The 21,965-nt window shown below is 43.7% G+C and overlaps 1 protein-coding gene across 1 annotated transcript in view; it reads left to right on the forward strand.

Annotated features, from left to right (window-relative positions):
• VAT1L (vesicle amine transport 1 like) overlaps window positions 1–21,965 on the forward strand; it is an 87,171-nt gene that overhangs the window by 14,790 nt on the left and 50,416 nt on the right. The window contains exon 2 of the mRNA XM_088476798.1: window positions 17,283–17,412. Within this exon, the coding sequence (XP_088332924.1) occupies window positions 17,283–17,412 (130 nt within the window). The remainder of the gene's footprint in view (window positions 1–17,282; window positions 17,413–21,965) is intronic.

The raw sequence follows: 21,965 nt of genomic DNA on the forward strand, positions 1-21,965 counted from the left end.
GGAGAAAAGAAGTGCAACATTTTTATTTTGGGGTGCAAACGTGGGGAAACCACTCAGAACCCTTGGGACAGCCCCCCCAAAGGACAACCGTGTCAAAAAATCCAGGGGAAAAGCTTAAGAACACCCAAAAAAGTATTTTCATTGTGGGGTCGAAAAAGTAAAAAATGGGGGGACAAGCATAAAAACTAGCTAAATAGTTTTATTATGGCTATTGGAACACTTCTACATTGATTCTCAATCTTAGTTCATCTTTTTGGGGGGTTCAGACTGCTTTCCCCTATTCTGACAGTACTTTTCGCCTGTTTTACATTCACCGCGTGCTGTTTTCGCCTGGTTAGTAATTGAATAGGGCGAATAGTGGGGAGGCGCACGGTAAGATTTTGCGTACAAAACACACGATGTAGGCAAAATGTCGTGTAGGCAAAACCTATTTTGCGGAGGCGAAACTAATTGAATATGGCCCTTAGATGCAAAATCGAGAAAAAGTAGCACAATGAAGGAAAAAGTAGCAAAATTGGGGGAAAAGTATGCAGCACCTAGTCGCACTAGGCGACTCGTGACATACACATGTGGCCTGCTACATTTTTGCAGATCGCGCTACAAACGTGCGCACGCATCGCGCCAAGCGATTACCCACAGCAGCATACACTGCGCTATGGCGTGCACTGCGATTGCACAGTGCATTCCGATGGTGGCGTGGGTGCGAACGCAGTTCACGTGTCTGCTCGCGGGCACATGCCTCACGCCATGTGTGGCACGATTTGCGTGTGCAGCAAACGTAGCAAAACACATCTGCATGGCGAAAAAGAGATAGGTGTATGAGGACACACCTGTATATGGTTAAATTTACCTTTTATTATAAGGAAACCTGGATAGATATCTATTAGTCTTCCAAGATGGCCATGAAAAATCTGTGCACAGTAGTTTTTGAACATATTTTTGGTGTAGAGTTAACACTTCAAAGACTATTTATGTATCAAGCAGTGAAAAGAATGGAGTAGTGGACCAGTGGAGAAGTTGCCCATAGCAACCAATGAGCTTCTACTTATCATTTTATAGAATATACTTGATGAATATTACCTCGATTCTGATTGGTTGCTATGTAATTACTGAATGTCCTCATTGTATATTTAGATCTAATATAATTATTTGCATAGTTCATGTCAGCTGCTATGACTGCAGAAAAGATTTATTGTGACTAAAGATGGCTGAAGGTCTACCTCAAGTTACCTTATCTGTGTCTACTGAGCAAAAAAATAGATCTATAAATGGTAACATGAATTTTAATATACAGTCAGGTGCATAAATATTGGGACATTGACAGAATTTTCCTATTTTGGCCTCTATTCACCATCACAATGGCTTTGAAATGAAACAAACAAGATGTGATTTAACTGCAGACTTTCAGGTTTAATTTGAGGGTAATTACATCCAAATCAGGGGAACGGTGTAGGAATTACAACGGTTTCTATATGTGCCTCCCACTTTTTAAGGGGCCAAAAGTAATGGGACAAACTAAACAATCCTAAATCTAACTTTCACTTTTTAATACTTTGTTGCAAATCCTTTGCAGGCAATTACAGCCTGAAGTCTGGAACGCATAGACATCACCAGATGCTGGGTTTCATCCCTGGTGATGCTCTGCCAGGCCTCTACTGCAAATGTCTTCAGTTCCTGCTTGTTCTTGGGGCATTTTCCCTTCAGTTTTGTCTTCATCAAGTGAAATGCATGCTCAATCAGATTCAGGTCAGGGGATTGACTTGGCCATTGCATAACATTCCACTTTTTAGCCTTAAACTCTTTGGTTGCTTTTGCAGTATGCTTCGGGTCATTGTCCATCTGCACTGTGAAGCATCGGCCAATGAGTTCTGAAGCATTTGACTGAATATGAGCATATAATATTGCCCGAAACACTTCAGAATTCATTCTGCTGCTTTTGTCAGCAGTCACATTATCAATAAATACAAGGGAACCAGTTCCATTGGCAGCCATACATGTCCACACCATGACACTACCACCACCATGCTTCACTGATGAGGTGGTATGTTTTGAATCATGAGCAGTTCCTTTACTTCTCTTCCCATCACTCTGGTACAAGTTGATCTTTGTCTCATCTGTCCATAGGATGTTGTTTCAGAACTGTATTGGCCATAGGATGTTGTTTCAGAACTGTATTGGCTTTTTTAGATGTTGTTTGGCAAACTCTAATCTGGTCTTCCTGTTTTTGTGGCTCACCAATGGTTTGCATCTTGTGGTGAACCCTCTATATTCACTCTTGTGAAGTCTTCTCTTGATTGTTGACTTTGACACATATACATCTACCCCCTGGAGAGTGTTCTTGATTTGGCCAACTGTTGTGAAGGGGTTTTTCTTCACCAGGAAAATAATTCTTCTGTCATCCACCACAGTTGTTTTCTGTGGTCTTCCGGGTCTTTTGGTGTTGCTGAGCTCTCCGGAGTGTTCTTTCTTTATAAGAATGCTCCAAACAGTTGATTTGGCCACACCTAATGTTTTCGCTATCTCTCTGATGGGTTGTTTTGATTTTTCAGCCTAATGATGGCTTGCTTCACTGATAGTGACAGCTCTTTGGATCTCATATTGAGAGTCGACATCAACTGATTCCAAATGCAAATGTCACACCTAGAATCAACTCGAGACCTTTTACTTGCTTAATTGATAATGAAATAACAAGGGAATAGCCCACACCTGTCCATGAAATAGCTTCTGAGTTGATAGTCCCATAACTTTTGGCCCCTTAAAGAGTGGGAGGCACATATAGAAACCGTTGTAATTCCCACACCGTTCACCCGATTTGGATGTAATTACCCTCAAATTAAATCTGAAAGTCTGCAGTTAAAGCACATCTTGTTTGTTTCATTTCAAAACCATTGTGGTGGTGAATAGAGGCCAAAATCTGAAAATTCTGTCAATGTCCCAATATTTATGGACCTGACTGTACATACAGAGATGAAATGACAATATACTAGGTCACACCTGCTCCATGACAGGAAAGTACCCAGTATTTCATATTGCACATGTACCTAAATAACAGAAAATTTATATGCATGCTTCTGTTCTCAGTGATAGTCCAACATACCTATTCCCTGAGTAATGCTGGCCGTACATAGCCCAAACCAGTCATTCAGTCTGATAGCAAAATTATAGGAATTAATTTCAACATAGCTACATAAATGACTGACATTGTGGTCGGTAGATCAGATACAGAGGGAGATAGGGGCTCATTCATGGATCTTGTAAGTTTAAACAATAGTCGTAATTGGTGGCAATGGGGCATTTGCTCATAGGCTGAGTTGAACGCGGAAGTGTCATGTCCGTTTTGGCAGAATTGCGATTCTGAGTTTGCAGAAATCCGTCTGATTTCAGACACATCTCTTGCATCAGGTATAGGGCTGGTGCACATGAGTAATAATGATAATGGCTATTTCCACAATCGCTTAGTTCTTGGTGATGCGGTCACCAGGGACCCGTGTACCTCATACACTCTGCACCCATTATAGAAATACCCCTGGTGTTCACATAGACGCGTAAAGCTCTGCAAATGGAAATGTGTCTGCATTAAGTTCCGTTCACTCAGTTCGAATGTAATTGTGGCTGACTAGCATGCAACTGTGAATCAGCCCCAGGGCGGGATGTATCATTGCTAAAAATGCGGTAAAACCCTCTACAGATGGCGTTGCCTATAGAAGCCTATGGGCTTCTTCTCATAAGAAGTCCCTGGATCCCTCTCGGTTCCCCAACAGCTTGCTCATGCACTGGGCTGGGGCTGCACATACATATTCGGAATCCCGGACATAAACCAAGAAGTCGGTACTTCGCCGGGACAGCTCTACATTGGAAGCTGTCCCGGCAGGTAAGTATTCATGCATACAGGCATTAAAAGCCACTGGTATGCATGCAAATAGGGGAGCGATAACAGATGAGCGGTTCAGTTTTACACTGTTATGTTTGGATCTGGAAAACGGCCTCTTATTGACTATCCAGCTCTCGCGTGTTTTGGATAGCCAATAAGATAAATCCGAACTTGTGCTAATTTGGCGAAAAGAACTGAGTAGAACGGAACCGCTCATCTCTAGTCTGGATCTATTGATTCTATTTGCAATATAAGATACATACCACCCTCATAGTGTTCATCATTTAGTAGTATACTAGAAAGTCCCTTCATTTCTTTTAATCAGATGTTGGAAACGTATTTAGATGTGTCCACATACACCTAGGGCCATATTCAAAATGGGGCGAAAAGTCAGTTTTTGGCGATAATTTATCGTCGATGACGTAATTTTCGCCTATTTCCAATATCCCCGTATTCAATTTCATTGACTTTTCGCCGGTGCAAAAAGTCAATGTCAAAAAACGGGGATAATTTTTCGCCTGCTTTCAGCAGGTGAAAAAAAGTTCAGAATTGGGATTTAGGGGTGCAGGCTTAAAAAAAAGAACCTGCACCCCTGGAAATAGCCCCTAAAAATTAACTGTGCCAAAAAAGTAAAAAAAAAAATTAGGGACACCCCAAAAAAATTATTTTACTTTTGGGGTAAAAAATATAGGGAACAAGGTTTTAACTAACAAAATTAATTCAGGGGGGGTTCCCAAGTATGCGGAAGGTGTTTAAAAGAATGCGGGTGGTAGCGGCAGGTGCATTTTTGAAGAATTTTCAAAATGCATTTTAGAGACTTAAAAATATGCTTGCACCCAAGTTGATGTATCCCAAATTTGTAGGAAATAGTTATTCCCCCCCCCCCAAAAAAAGCAAAGTGCTATTCTTCACCACTTCTTCATAGCCGCTTTTATGCACATGCCGCGGCTACTTAAAAATCTCGACAATATGCAGAAGGCCAAATCGGGGGTACCTATAGTGATTCCCCATGTCAGGACATAGTTTGGGGTGTGCCAGGATCAATTCCCGAAAATTCAGAGGACTTTTTGCCAGTGAGTTTTTTCGCCGGGTCCCGATTTCGCACCTTTTAAATTGAATACGGGGATAAGCGGGCACGCGCCCGATACTATGTCCCCACTCAAACCTCCGATGTGGAGCAAAAAGTCAGCACGGACTTTTCGCTCCCATATTGAATATGCCCCCTAGTGGTAAATTTACTAAAGGAGAGTTTTTAGAAGTGAGTTTTAGAAGAGATGTTGCCCATAGCAACCAATCAGATTCAAGCTATTATCTTAGAAGGTGCTAGTTAAATGTTAAATAGAATCTGATTGGTTGCTATGGGCAACATCTCTTTTAAAATTCACTTCTAAAAATTCTCACTTTAGTAGATTTACCGCCTATACTCAAATCGCGGCAAATAGCACCGTTTATCGTGCCATGGACTTTACTACTTAGCTACACCAAAACAATAATCCTAAGTACCTAGTACGTTATAAGCAAACTTCGAGGCAAAGTTAAGGAAAAAGTATACAATCCAGGTTAAACAAGCAAAAGACAGGTCAAATACAAGTGACCCTCGTCATGCATCATTATGCTTAAGCTGTGACTTTATACCAGTTTCTTTGCAACAAAAAAAAGTCATCCTTAGTACCTGGTACACTATTTGTGGACTTAGGGCCATATTCAATTAGAAGTGAAAAGCCGTTTTCCGCGTAAAAGTATCGCCGATCGGGGCTATTCGCGTGGTCGGAACTTCTCACAATTCAATTCCAGACGGTTTTCGCCTACGTGGAAACTCAATGCAATGTAATAGGCGAAAAAGATTCGCCTAAGAATAGCCGGAGAAAAGAAGTGCAACATTTTTATTTTGGGGTGCAAACGTGGGGAAACCACTCAGAACCCTTGGGACAGCCCCCCCAAAGGACAACCGTGTCAAAAAATCAAGGGGAAAAGCTTAAGAACACCCCCAAAAATTACTTTCATTGTGGGGTCGAAAAAGTAATAAATGGGGGGACAAGCATAAAAACTAGCTAAATAGTTTTATTATGGCTATTGGAACACTTCTACATTGCTCCTCAATCTTAGTTCATCTTTTTGGGGGGTTCAGACTGCTTTCCCCTATTCTGACAGTACTTTTCTCCTGTTTTTCATTCACCGCGTGCTGTTTTCGCCTGGTTAGTAATTGAATAGGGCGAATAGTGGGGAGGCGCATGGTAAGATTTCACGTACAAAACACGCGATGTAGGCAAAATGTCGTGTAGGCAAAACTTTTTTGCGGAGGCGAAACTAATTGAATATGGCCCTTAGATGCAAAACCGAGGAAAAAGTAGCACAATGAAGGAAAAAGTAGCAAAATTGGGGGAAAAGTACACAGCACCTAGTCGCATTAGGCGTCTCGTGACATACACATGTGGCCTGCTAGATTTTTGCCGATCGCGCTGCAAACGTGCGCACGCATCGCGCCACGCGATTACCCACAGCAGCATACACTGCGCTCGCTCTGAATCAGGGCCCTCCTACCTGTTTTAGGAGCGTCCTCATGGACGCTCGCATAGCTGTGGGTTATCACCCACAGCTTATGCGAGCGTCCATGATGATGGTCGCGATGGTCAAGACCATCGCGACCATCAGGCTTGCGACGGAGACCCTGCGGTAGGGTCTCGCTGCCGCAAGCCCTGGAGTGATTTTGGCTCTATCAGAGCCAAAATCACTCCCACTGACATCACTAGTGATGTCAGTGGGGCCGGCTTCAGACGGTAGGCGTTCCCATGGGCAGCCACGCCCCCAGCACGCCCACCAAAGGGGGCGTGCTGTCAATCAACATCGACAGCACGCCCCCTTTGGTGCGAGACCCGGAGCGACAGCTTGGCTGTCGCAGTCCGGGTCTCGAGCATTCGCACGACGGAGCTCCCTCCGTCGTGCGCATGCGCAATGGGGCAACATCGACCCGTTTGCGAGCGTCCTTTGCTCGCGAACGGGTCTATATGACCCCCATATTTTTGGTGTAGAGTTAACACTTCAAAGACTATTTTATGTATCAAGCAGTGAAAAGAATGGAGTAGTGGACCAGTGGAGAAGTTGCCCATAGCAGCCAATGAGCTTCTACTTATCATTTTATAGAATATACTTGATGAATATTACCTCGATTCTGATTGGTTGCTATGTAATAACTGAATCTACACATTGTATATTTAGATCTAATATAATTATTTGCATAGTTCGTGTCAGCTGCTATGACTGCAGAAAAGATTTATTGTGACTAAAGATGGCTGAAGGTCTACCTCAAGTTACCTTATCTGTGTCTACTGAGCAAAAAAATAGATCTATAAGTGGTAACATGAATTTTAATATACAGTCAGGTGCATAAATATTGGGACATTGACAGAATTTTCATATTTTGGCCTCTATTCACCACCACAATGGCTTTGAAATGAAACAAACAAGATGTGCTTTAACTGCAGACTTTCAGATTTAATTTGAGGGTAATTACATCCGAATCAGGGGAACGGTGTAGGAATTACAACGGTTTCTATATATGCCTCCCACTTTTTAAGGGGCCAAAAGTAATGGGACAAACTAAACAATCCTAAATCTAACTTTCACTTTTTAATACTTTGTTGCAAATCCTTTGCAGGCAATTACAGCCTGATGTCTGGAAGCATAGACATCACCAGATGCTGGGTTTCATCCCTGGTGATGCTCTGCCAGGCCTCTACTGCAAATGTCTTCAGTTCCTGCTTGTTCTTGGGCATTTTCCCTTCAGTTTTGTCTTCATCAAGTGAAATGCATGCTCAATCGGATTCAGGTCAGGGGATTGACTTGGCCATTGCATAACATTCCACTTTTTAGCCTTAAAAAACTCTTTGGTTGCTTTTGCAGTATGCTTCGGGTCATTGTCCATCTGCACTGTGAAGCACCGTGCAATGAGTTCTGAAGCATTTGACTGAATATGAGCATATAATATTGCCCGAAACACTTCAGAATTCATTCTGCTGCTTTTGTCAGCAGTCACATTATCAATAAATACAAGGGAACCAGTTCCATTGGCAGCCATACATGTCCACGCCATGACACTACTACCACCATGCTTCACTGATGAGGTGGTATGTTTTGGATCATGAGCAGTTCCTTTCCTTCTCCATACTCTTCTCTTCCCATCACTCTGGTACAAGTTTATCTTTGTCTCTTCTGTCCATAGGATGTTGTTCCAGAACTGTAATGGCTTTTTTAGATGTTGTTTGGCAAACTCTAATCTGGTCTTCCTGTTTTTGTGGCTCACCAATGGGTTACATCTTGTGGTGAACCCTCTATATTCATTCTTGTGAAGTCTTCTCTTGATTGTTGACTTTGACACACATACACCTACCTCCTCGAGAGTGTTCTTGATTTGGCAAACTGTTGTGAAGGGGTTTTTCTTCACCAGGGACATAATTCTTCTGTCATCCACCACAGTTGTTTTCCGTGGTCTTCCGGGTCTTTTGGTGTTGCTGAGCTCTCCGGTGCATTGTTTCTTTTTAAGAAAGTTCCAAACAGTTGATTTGGCCACACCTAATGTTTTTGCTATCTCTCTGATGGGTTTGTTTTGATTTTCAGCCTAATGATGGCTTGCTTCACTGATAGTGACAGCTCTTTGGATCTCATATTGAGAGTTGACAGCAACTGATTCCAAATGCAAATGTCACACCTAGAATCAACTCGAGACCTTTTACCTGCTTAAATGATAATGAAATAAAGAGGGAATAGCCCACACCTGTCCATGAAATAGCTTTTGAGTTGATAGTCCCATTACTTTTGGCCCCTTAAAAAGTGGGAGGCACATATAGAAACCGTTGTAATTCCTACACCGTTCTCCTGATTTGGATGTATTTACCATCAAATTAAACCTGAAAGTCTGCAGTTAAAGCACATCTTGTTTGTTTCATTTCAAAGCCATTGTGGTGGTGAATACAGGCCAAAATATGAAAATTCTGTCAATGTCCCAATATTTATGCACCTGACTGTACATGGCTCCAAAAAAGATTCTGGGTGATAGACAAGAGTATGCAGCTGTGTTGCTATGGTGCAAAGGACTTTAATATTTATTTTTCTTTGCAGCAGAAGGACACAGGTCAGGAGAAGCTAGCCCTTTGTATTATACCCACAGATATTACCTGTCTTTGCTAGAAATTAACAATTATTTGACTTACCTGTTTGAGAGAAATAATATGTAACACTTAGTGGTCTATTTACTAAGCTGTGTTAGGAGATATAGTGAACGGTGATAAGGTACCTACCAATCAGCTCCAAACTGCCATGTCACAGGCTGTGTTTGAAAAATGGCAGGAGCTGATTGGTACCTTATCACCGTTCACTTTATCTCATAACAGAGCTTAGTAAATAGACCCCTTAGGAGTATATTTACTAAAGTGCGGGTTTGTAGAAGTGGAGATGTTGCCCATAGCAACCAATCAGATTCTACTTAACATTTATCTAGCACCTTCTTGAAGATAATAGCTAGAATCTGATTGGTTCCTATGGGCAACATCTCCACTTCTAAAAACCTCCACTGTAGTAAATATTCCCCTTACTGTCCTATTTATGATATGAATATGAGCATTTCTATGGAAATTTTGGTTAATTTCTGCGATGACAGATCTATTTATGCGATAGGTGGCAATTAAAAATTATTGTTATCGACACCTATTGAAAAATAGGGGCCTTGTTCTATTTAAGTTATCCACAGTTTTATCAAACTACTCTGCCCTGGGCAGCTTGGTCTCTCTGTCACACATGTATTTATGGTTGTGCTTACATCCAACGTACTTGGTAGTTGTGGTCATGCCATGCAGTTAAGCTGGGTACACACTGGTTGATGTGTACCCAGCCGATATGCCGGCCACCTGATGGGCTGACAGAACGGATCCTGGGCACACATTAGAACGGAGTAATGAATGATGGAACAATCCCTCGTGCCGCATGGAGCCACAAACGATATCGGCAGGTTTGATGTGCAGCACATCAAACCATGAGACCGTGGGAGTGCGCATATCGTACATTGCACCATATGTCTTTATGATTTGTCCAAATCGGTCAAACCGCAACGACAATGTGTATCCATCTTATTTAGACATGGTTCTGACTGGTGACGTTATATATACACATTTGAACATTATGCGAAATGCGTTGGTTCTGTGACATCGTACTTTGACTTCTCTATGGACAGATATGCGCTCATATATTTTATTTATTGCTGTACGTTTGCTACCTACCATGGGTTTCTGTTTGTTAAATAAATTATATTTTTATCTATCTTGAGACTTTTTATACATATATTGGGTGTCAGTTTTGGAATGAAGTACTCCTAATGCCCGGGCATACACTATACAATTATTTTGCCGATCTGCCCGCTATCGGCACCGGGTAGTGCATGCCCTGCCGCTGCTGATCGACAGACATTTCACCTGTTCCTTCACAGGGATGAAACAGGGAAATGTCTCCTGCCTGGGGAAGGAGTGCAGATATTGGGGCCAATACACTGTGAGATATCTTACAGTGTATGCCTGTGAGATATGCTGGCTGCCAGATAAAATGTCCGTCGGTCTGGCAGGCATTTTATCTGGCAGCGTATGCCCAGCATAACAGACCCAGGATGGCTAGCATGCTTAGACTGACCAGAAGTTAACAGTTTATGGCAAATGTTACCTAAAATACAACCTTGATAATGATTGTTAAAGGAATCAACACGTCGGCATGATGTCATGTTACTAAAACTACTGCAATAAAACTTAAAAAGCTGAAAACATCTGGAGAGAGAGAGAGAGAGAGAGAGTACACAATGGAGGCCTCAGTGAAGATAGAGCTGTGAAAATGCCAAAAGACAAAAAAAGTGCTGTGATAAACCAACCAATAAGACTAATAGTGGTATTTCTGCAGACCAGAGATTGTTAGTGTTTGCTACAAATAAATAAAATAAAAAAAAAAACACTACATAACGTAGTATGTTCAAATTGATTCAGAGATAGGTGGGTTTGCAGAGCTGCACACAAGCCAGTGGCAAACGCAGGATTTCTAGAGGGGGGTTTCCAAATGCCTGATTTTAGAGTGAGTGTGGCCAGTCCATGAAAAGGGCATCATTACCACTTATCCAGCTTTAATATGCGTCATACAAAGTATATTGTGTGTCATAATTCCAGCATATACAGGACTAGCAATCACAGTAAGCTATTAGATGCGGCAGTAGGGCCATCCTCCTTGAGCTGAATGTATTTATTTTAGATGTGAGCACCATTCCAGAGCATGGGAGCAAGTCCGGGAGTCTGGGGAAGCAGCAGAAGAGCCTAGCACTGCCCTGGACATATATGTAAATATTGGGCTCTATAGTTGAGCATCCCTAACAGTGCATGTTTTCCAAATCCCCTAATTGGTGCACAGGTGTATTTATTACTGTCTGATACATGTTAAAAGATCCACAGGTGGTGCTATTTATTTCATTTATGGTACTGAGAAGAACATGCAGCGCTAGTAAAATTCCATTATATTACTATTTCTATTGTGGTCATGATGTGGGCTGGGGAGGGGGTTTCCAGGCAGATGGAAACCCCCCTGCGTTTGCCTATGCAACCGGCTGTGCAATTCCATCCATCTCCGATGCAAATGCAGAAGGAGGTGTCAGACACATCCTTACTGCATCTACGATCCCAGCAGGCTGGGGGTCAAGCTGTGGGAGCTGAAGCTTTCCGCAGCTTGACGGGATGCTGGTCACATAGGCCAGGAATCTGTGTCCGCTAATGCAGACCCTGACCTCTTTCCTCCCAGAAAACGGGGCCAACACGTCTTCCAGAAACTGCGACCAGGCCCCAAATGCCGCAGAATGTCAATCATAGCTTGGGGGGTCTGTGAGCAAGATCGCAGGACCCGTTCTGCACAAGAACAGAGCAGGTCATGCGAAGGCGCAGACCCCTAACCATTGGAGATGTATGTTCATCTGTGAATTAGGCCCTTAGTAATTAACATGGTGCATGTACCTCAAATAAGTCTTAAAAAGCTTAAAGAAAATATTCTCTGGGCATTCCGCAAGAAACTCCAAATGGGGGTGACACATCCGAATTATTAGCATGTATCATGTACCTCAGAATGTTAACTAGTTAAGTGGGGCAGTTGCATCCCATGCGACCATGCCATCCTGCTGCGTCCCCCGGCTCCTAAAGTGGAAATCTCTGCACATTTGCAGAACGTATTTCCTACTTTTCCCTCTGCTCTGTGATATAGCGGGCTGTGATCACTGATTTTCCACCAGAATGCTGTGCGAACGGCATACGGGGGTGCACGCGCCAGTACAAAAGTGCGAGGAGGTTAACGTCAGTGCCCCTCTGAGCAATGCTGTACTGATCTATGTGAGTGCAAATATCAGCTGTAGCTGAGGGACTGATGATCAGTCTCCCCTGACACACTCTCTGCACTTTGCATGTGGGGGAGGGGAGAAGTGCCATGGGGGGGGGGAGTGTTTAATGCCACTGGCGTAACTTAATTTAATAAAGTGGTTAAAGAGAATTATGTAATATTGCATTAAAACAACTATAAATGTAATAACAAGCATGCACTTGTGCCCATATTTTTCTGCAATGCTAGATACCATTTTTGCTATGTATTTTTGTTCTCTGGGTCTTGTACATTTTTATTTTTAAAGAGGAGTACAAAACGTATAATCCAGTTGAGTATACAAGGCATACGGAGACTGTGTAGCTGCTCTGGCTCAGCATCAGAGTCTGCCTGCGGTGTACATTCACATGTTGGCAACTATAAAGATCCAGTTGTGATCTTGGGGGAGATAATATCCTTTGCTGAGCACATATCACGTCAGTAATCCCACTGAGGCACCCTGCTTCTGTCTCTTATGAAGAAAATAATGGAGGACAATATCTTGCATTTAGTTACATAACAATAAAATGTTACATATCAAAAGTTCTGACTACTGTAAGCTTGGAAAGAAAGATATCTAGATATGAGATAGATAGATAGATATGAGCAGGGGCGTTTCTAGAGAGGAGGGGGCCCGTGTGCAGTCTCCGACAGGGGCCCCCTCCTCTCCGCCCGGCGGCCGGCAGCGCACTGAGCTGTGCGCGGCCAGCGCCGGAGTTATAGACTCTGGGCACTATAGTGTGCCCAGAGTCTGTAGTGTATGCACAGGGCACCGGGAAACTGGCACCGGTGGCCATTTTTTCTGTACTGCACATGTGCAAATGACGGGAAAATGGCCACCGCGGCCATTTTCCAGTCGTTTTACAGCGCCGGACGCCAGCACCGACGTGGGACTCTGGAGATGTAAGTAATATTATGGGTGCAGAGTGTGCCGTGCGGGGCCCCCCCTTGACCCAGGGGCCCGTGTTCCCCGTACACCCTGCACCCATTATAGATACGCCCCTGAATATAGATAGATAGATATGAGATAGATAGATATGTGTCGACAAAGTATGAAAATATACTATATGAAATTATGAATACAGTAGGGGCATACATTATGCTATTATCGGCCCAATCCACCGATTATTTGAATAGTGTATGGCTGCACCCGATAGGCGATTATCAGACGGTCGGGCATGAAAATCATCCAACATGCCGCATCTGGCAGTTTATGTGCTGACGCGGCCGACTGTTCAACATTTCCCCTGTTCCTTAACTGGGGAAGAACGGGGAAATGTCTCCTCACCAGAGGCGGAATGCATCGCATGCATGCCAGCTTTAATTACACCGGTATGCATGAGAAATGTGGTCAAACCCCCGAAAACTGTATTTTGGGGGGTTTGACTGCATTTCTTCCTTTGCTGCATCCCGTCCCAGGAGAGGAACAGAAATATTCCACAAATATCTCCCAGTGTCTGGCCATCTGATGGTATTAGCCTGTCAGATAAAATGTCTGTCGGTCTGAACTGATTGCGAACTCGGAGGCATAATCACTCATCTTGAGGGCCATACTCTGATGGTGGAATCTGCACCCGGCATGGGGCTGGTGCACGTTTTTACGGTGTGATCGATGGATGCATCTATAGACGCACCAAGCGGTATACCAGCATCTAAAGACACTCAAAGTGGGCATCTCAGCCCTTGCACATGCAGACACATAGATGTCCTCCAGGCAAGGCCTTGTAGCGGTAGTTGCATAAAGTACCAGCACAAGATGGATGCTGAAGCGCCCCACTAAGAATCAGGCCCGATATGTCTTTGTAGTTTTTTCAAACAGTTTTAGAAAGCTTATAAAATTATGGCTAAAATGAATATAAACCTTTCAAAATTCCTAAAGCTTCGGAGGCTAGGTGGCCCCAGCTGCAGCTAGTCTGGTCCATCCAGATACAGAGATTCTTGGTGGGCTCTATGATCCAGTCACACAGGAATGTTAGCCTGGGGCCAGCAGGTGTGTGAGTGTAGAAAGAGAACATATGTAAAGTGATGTGTGCACTGTATAGAGGGGATGCCATTGGGTAAGATAGCTTATGTAGGTTATGTGGGCGGTTCTGGAATCTGATAGGTTGCCTGAAGAGGTGAGTTTTCAGGGAACGCTTGAAGGTTTGGATACAAGAAGAAAGTCTTGTTGAGCGCGGAAGGGCACTTCACAGAGTGGGGGCTGTCTGAAAAGAAAAGTCCTGTGACTGTGAATGCGTGTGGATGAGAGACACAGATCTTGTGCAGGATGGAGGTGCCGAGCTGGGAGATATTTCGATATAAGCGAAGAGATGTATGTTGGTGTAGTTTGGTTTAATAGACTTATTTGTAAGTAGAAGTATTTTATATAGTTTGTAAAAAAAAAGCAACAAATTTACAAACTCCTGATGGATGACCATTTTGCCTCACTACCCCCTTTTACTATAGCCCGGGAGAGGGACTTTAATATCTTGTTGTCTGAAACAGAATGCCAAAAACGCATACAAGCTCTATATGCATTACAGTTATGGAAACACAGTATAAAATTCTGTCCCCTTGGTACAAACGGAATGTAGTCCGGTTTAAATACAGCCAGTTCCTGCCCGACACAGGACTTAGCATGGGCGTTGAAATGGCGATGCCTATGTTAATCCCGACACCGGAAGACCGACCCCCACCATCCCAATCGTTGTCTGACGGGTAAGTATAACATTTAGCCCAGGGATGGGAGGGTTAGGTTTAGCGACGCCCAGGGGGGACTTAGGGTTAGGCACCCCCCCAAGAAAGGTTAGCGTTAGGCTAGGGAAAGGGGGGGTTAGGGTTAGGCGCCACTTGGGAGCGGTTAGGGATAGGCACCCCCCCCCGGGAGGATTAGGAATAGAGTGCGGGGAGGGGTGGTTAGGTTTAGACACCCCTGGGGGGAGGTTAGGGTTAGGCACTAGGGGGGGAGGTTAGGTTTAGGTACCCCTAAAGGAGGGTTAGGTTTAGGGGGGGGTAGAAGGGAGGGTTAGGATACTTACCACTGTCCGTCGGGATCTCCTACCGTCAGCCGCCGGTATTTCAATCCCATTCTGTACAAACACCCCATCTGTTGGAGATGCCATGGTCATACAGGTACCTTCCTTCATATCTGGTGTGATTGCCTCTCTGATCTCACAATTCTGGAGAAATGTTATCATCATTTCTCAAGACATCCTGGGAAGTGATTTTCTACAGGACCCTGGCTTCTGGCTGCTCTTCTATTTGAAAATTTCTTTTGGCACTTACGATAAGTCGCTCCTTCATCACCTTAGCAACACGGCTTGAGCCGTTATTCTCGTATTTTGGAAATCTTCTCGTTCCCTTCCTACAAGGAATGGTGTCTTAGAATTGACTTCATGTCCATGGAAGATATCCTTCTTTCCATGGCAGATAAAGGGGTCTATTTACTAAGCCTTGTATGGAGATAAAGTGAATGGAGATAAAGTCCCAACCAATCAGCTCCTAACTGTCATTTTTTAAACAAAGCCTGTGACATGGCTGTTAGGAGCTGATTGGCTGGGACTTTATCTCCGTTCACTTTATCTCCATCCAAGGCTTAGTAAATAGACCCCTTAGTCCCTGAGTTTGTGGGACCTGGTAACGGTGGTTCGAATTTAAAGAAGCCGCCTTTTCTAAGAATTTAGGTAAGTTTTACCCCCATTGTAGCTTGCCCCCTTGATTTTCAAGCAGTATACCACCACCTCACATAGAGTCTGATTCAGAGTGGTACGCAATGAGTGTCTTTGGGCACATCAGCGATGCTAAAATATACTAATACCGATGAAGACTAAAGACACAATCATGACGGCATCGCAAGATCCAAATGCTGCATCTGTAACCGCAACATTGCATCACTATTGCAGCCAACGGTCTTGGCATTGGCCATCCAAGTAAGCCTATGACTGCTCAAATTGGCCGTCGCAGCTCTGTGAGGCCAGTTAAACTACGTCCGAAAATGCAGGCACTGGCCTTGCCACTTCCAGAAAGAGGGGGCGATCCGTGAGAGATTGCAGCTGCGATGACATTTGCGTCCAAATGGGAATCGGGCCCAATATACTATAGCGATGTTGCTAGCCTCTAGTGAGTTGATGGGCTGCGTTCTCATGACTATCGGACCAGTACATAAAATGACTGCATCCATTTTGCACAGCAAAGGATTCTGGGCCTGATTCAGAGCCGGACGCTATTTGTGCTCGCTCGTTCAGAAAAAGGGGCCGGCTATTTAAATTGAGCGCTCGCTCTTTGCGGTCTGACGCCTCTATGTCTGAGTGAGCGAACGAAACATGCGCTCGCTATTTTGAAAAGACGCCCCCTGGCCGCTCGCATCCTACGTCATCTCCGCTATTTGTTTGACTAATCGAGTACATCGAAAGGCATCTGAACTGCTCGCAGTGCTTGTGGTAGGATTTTCCTACCGCAATCATGCGAACAGTTCAGGCTAAGAAACAACCAAGTGACGTGGTAGATGACGCTGCTTTGTTAATTATGCACACCTTAAAACGCCCGTTTTGACCTTTTGGCACGCCTGCGTTCGGATCACCACTCCCCGTTTTCAAGCACCTTCCCCTGTTACCACCCACAAACGCCTCATCCTGTCACTCAAATTAGCAGGCGCTCGCTATTTTGCGAGCGCTCGATTTCCGACCGCAATGACTGGTTGGCGCATGCGCATTACGACCCATACGCATGCGCAGATGTGAGAACATCGCTCGGAGCGAACGAGCGGCCGCTTACGAGCGGCTCTGAATCAGGCCCTCTGTTCTGATTCTGTAGATTTTTATTTTACTGGAAGCTCTGATTAGCGTATATAAAGTCACATATTAATTCATCCAAAATGTGCCAGGAAAGAAACAAGTTCCTTCAGTGTTACTTCTCTCTATTAAAGAAACGTATAGGGGATGCAGGTAGCTTTGTAGAAAATCATATTTATGTAAAAAACATATTGACGTTATCTATTTGCTTTTTATCCTTGTAGTGGTCTGAACTTCATTGATTTGATGGTTCGCCAAGGGAACATAGACAATCCTCCGAAGACGCCACTGGTCCCTGGATTTGAGCTGTCTGGAATTGTCGAGGCTCTTGGAGGAAATGTTACCGGTTTTGAGGTAAATTTTGTTCTATTTCATAAACCCAATGTAATGTCAAACAGTTACTAAGTTGGACCCATTACTGTTAAATAAAAACTTTACGTGATTATGACATTACTTTCTTAGCTTCACCTCCATCTGTTTCCTGGGGCGGGATGCAGCAATATGAGTCATGCGGTCAAACTCCGGAAAAAGCAGTTTTCGGGGGTTTGACCGCATTTCTCATATGCACCAAGCCCCAAATGCGATACATTCTGGGGCTTGGATGCAGTGGGCAATGCCATCTTTAGATGGCGTTGCTCAAAAGAAGCCTATGGGGTTCTATTCATGACGCACCCTGTGGTAGGGATCCACTTGGACGCCAGAGGGACTTCTGGGTCATATAAGTCCCTCACTCGCAAAGGAAAGCTCTTACCGAGAGAGCTGTCCTTTGCTTTTTTCTTCATGCATAACGGCGTAGTTTCTCTGTTGCAGAAAAGGTGGGTGGGAGGCATTTTGAATATATATCACAAAAATAATCCTTTATCCTACGCTAAAAGTGAAAATTGTACTTGTTTGTGGAAGTTTATTTTCGACAATTTACAATGAATCAAATACACAAACAAACACCAAGAGGGCGATTACGGTGTAGCAACTTCAATAAAACATTAATGATTTTTCAATAAGTATTATGCGTACATTTTTGTAACTTGAAATTATTGCTTATCTGAATATCTGTTCGACTGTTGACGTCGTCTTTTTACAGCTTCGATTCTTCTTGTACAATGTCTATTTGTGAGCTTGGTAGGACTTTAATTCCTGTAGGGATATACCCTCCCACCAAATGCACCCATGAAACCAGGCACACAGCCAATCATTGCATAATGTACCAATTATTTAATGCACTTCTTAAAACAAGCTTATATGCACGTACTTAAATTTAGCACAATACTGAACTCTTGCAACAGCCCGAGATGTTATAAGTCTACCGGGAACCTTTTCGGGATGCGCATTTCCTTTAGAGGCTGTGTACAGGAACCAGTCACTCATATTTCTAACGATACTGAATTAGAACCTAGAATCCGTGGTTCCAAAGCACAAAGTATTATTCAAGTAAAAGTACAGTCAGTTACACGCTATTGATCCAGACACAATTCGGCGCAAAGTAATTATACAGACCCAAGTACAGTATACATACGCAGTGCTTCCGGACCAGATGTTAGGCATCAGCAAGAAACCCCTCGTCAATCAGCATTCAGCACGAAGACCAAAACCCAGTGTTGGAGCACACATATTTATACCCCCCAGGAATAGACAAAACAATAGAGAAGTTTGTTGCTGATGCCATTGGTTCCCAAGGGGGATGCATCTGTTACAGAGCATTTAACAGGCTGATTCAAATAGACACAACCCAGCCTCTAACAACTGGGGGTCTCTGGTTTCCAGCCTCATGCAACATCCTAACAGTTGTTCATATAATATACATTTTGTTGCTTGAAGTCTCTTTGGTCCATAAGTTGAGAATGCATGATGCGATCTCCACACCGATAATACCGGAATTCTGTTGAAAGAGTACGCATCAGTACAAAACCAAACACTGCTTACTTAGCATGTATAAAACCTTAGTTACCAAATAATCTTTATTTCGCAGCATTTATACTAAATGAACAAACTTAAATCTTATACCTTAAAGCTTATGGAACCTTGTATGTGGATATGTAATGTGTGAGTATGCGGGGTTTGATATAAAGATGCTAGTTAACTTGGGGCAGATGCGTGCGCATTAAGCTAATAAACAGCGTTTTCATTCAGGATCTTATGAATTCGCTAATATGCGACTAGTTAACAGCGCAATTGTGCGTATTAATGTGTATATGAGAAATGGTGAAAGATGCAATCGCATGGTGCTAATAGTAATATCGCCATATGTACTTAATTTTGAGTTTATCTAAAATAGCGCTTGGGCGGCCATTCGCAAAATGGTGTTTTGCATCTCATTTTCAAGATGGCGTCTCGCGGCCAGTCGCAAGATGGCGTCGCTGTGATCCAATTTTAACCTGATCTTGTCTCAGCCAATAATCCAGCTTCGACCTTTCCCAGTGCGTTTCATCATATCAGCTACTTCTTCAGGGGTACAGGTACACAAGGGGTGTCTGCACAATGTTCACACACATTACTGTTTTTGATTCCTCCACAACATATATAAATTATGTGGAACTGCGAGAAACGTTTTTTTTTATTCCAAATCTTTTGAAAATATTGCCACTTTGAAGTAGAAAAGGGGCTTCCTTTGTGGTCCATAGACAGTATACTGTTTCCAGCACCGAAATCTTAATAGCTGATTAAAATCAGCAAAAACTGAAAAACGAATGTAGGACTAGAATAACGGCTTCAAAAAGAATACAATTATATTGCTAGGATTTTAATTTTCCACACTTGATGGTGCTATAAATTATGCATGGCATTTGTTTTTTTATCTCTCATTTTTACAGATAGCAATAGGGCAGAAACTACTTGTTCAACATGAAATAATTCTTAAATAATCATTTCAGTTTCACATACTATTTTTCATTTCCTTTATATTATTTGTATTAACCATAAGGAGTTGTTAGAGATGAACACAGAAGAATATAGTCTGGAATATGTTTATTATGTGTATATGCCCACACAGTACAGTAGTAGCATTTTGTGAATAATGTATCCATATTTCGGTAGGGGAGAGGAAGTGAAAAAAAAGATAAAATATATAGAAAAGAAAGCTATCTTTTCACGCAATGCAGACTTCAAAATTGTGAAATATTAGAGGAACGCATCACATAAAATTAGAAAAAAAAAAATGATGTACACAGTAAAAGTGCGTCATACCACTGATTTGCAGCGGCAGAAAGCAGATTAGTATTGTTTATCCTGTGCTGCCCATCCTTAGTACATACTGGAATGGCACATCGCAGGGTCCCTACATCGTTGATTGTTCCTCACAGCCATTTAGTTGCACAGGAAAAGCGTCGCTGTAGTCAGGGCCGGAAACAGAAATTTTGGAGCCCGGTACCCTCATGTCTCTGGGGCACCCCTCCCCAATGCTGAATGGGTACTGCTAACATTACACAGATAATTAATTGTCAGGCACATCAAAAATGTATGTAATTTATTATATAAAACAGTTGTGCCTGTACTCACTCCTTCTTAGAGTTTGACCTAGTTAATTTGCGACTCAGCTGTAGGCTGGTCAGTCACAGTCACGGACTCACACTGTACTGCTGTGTACTGCGGCTGCAGGAAATCCGGACTCACTAGCTCTCAGCTGTAGGCTGGTCAGTCACAGTCACGGACTCACACTGTACTGCTGTGTACTGCGGCTGCAGGAAATCCGGACTCACTAGCTCTCAGCTGGATGGCTGGTCAGTCACAGTCACGGACTCACACTGTACTGCTGTGTACTGCGGCTGCAGGAAATCCGGACTCACTAGCTCTCAGCTGGATGGCTGGTCAGTCACAGTCACGGACTCACACTGTACTGCTGTGTACTGCGGCTGCAGGAAATCCGGACTCACTAGCTCTCAGCTGTAGGCTGGTCAGTCACAGTCACGGACTCACACTGTACTGCTGTGTACTGTGGCTGCAGGAAATCCGGACTCACTAGCTCTCAGCTGGATGGCTGGTTGTGCCATTGCGGTCTGCAGCATGATCATGTTCCTGCATCCAAAGCGAAGCATCACGACGCACGTTATGTCACCACGCCGACACTATGCAGGTCCCTGCAGCAGGAGTTAACAGGGTTTAAGTAGTCTAATGGAATGACCCACTGTCCTCATGTCAGTCTTATATAGTTCCCAGCCAACGCTGGCACAATAATAATACCCTACTACAGCCACTGGATCTCAGGGCCCAGTACAGGTTCCCCCTACTACCTCATTGTCGCCAGGCCTGGGTGTAGTGGCTACGGCAGTCTGCAAATATGTGTTCAGCCGTACATCACGACAATGACAGCAGCACATCACCCTTAATTGTATTGAGCCTAAAGGGTCCAATGTACAGCTGAATCTACACCTATTGGCAGATAGTATTTTGCAAATTTTCGGCACTGTGGATGCTTGGAGCTAGATGTACACGATTACAGGCAATCCAGAGTCACTGTTTCAAGCGCTGTTATGAAGGGTCATAACTGAGCTACATGGGATGTAGTTCGCGGCTGCCTATCTTAATACCGACGCCAGAACACAGAAGGATGCCTGTCTGAACGAGGTAAGTCCGGGGCGTTCTTAGTGTTAGCCGGGGGGAGGGTTAGGTTTAGGTTACAAAGCTGGATTAGCGTTAGGTTTGGGGAGGGGGTGGGGGTTAGGGTTAGACACCCCTAGGGGGGAGGGTTAGGGTTGGGGGGGGATTAGGGTTAGGTACTAAGGGGGAGGGTTAGGTTTAGGCACAAAGGGGGGAGACTTAGGTTTAGGCACTAATGGGGAGGGTTAGGGTGGGGAGGGTTAGGGTTAGGCTACAAGAAGGGAGGGTTAGGGGGAGAAGGGGGGAGGGTAAGTATACTTACCCGACCCCTGTTGGGATACCAACCATCGGGATGCCGCTGTCGGTATTGTGACAGT

The sequence above is a fragment of the Taudactylus pleione genome, unplaced genomic scaffold (genome assembly GCF_031769625.1).
Source record: "Taudactylus pleione unplaced genomic scaffold, aTauple2 ptg000195l, whole genome shotgun sequence".
Taxonomy (NCBI): domain Eukaryota; kingdom Metazoa; phylum Chordata; class Amphibia; order Anura; family Myobatrachidae; genus Taudactylus; species Taudactylus pleione.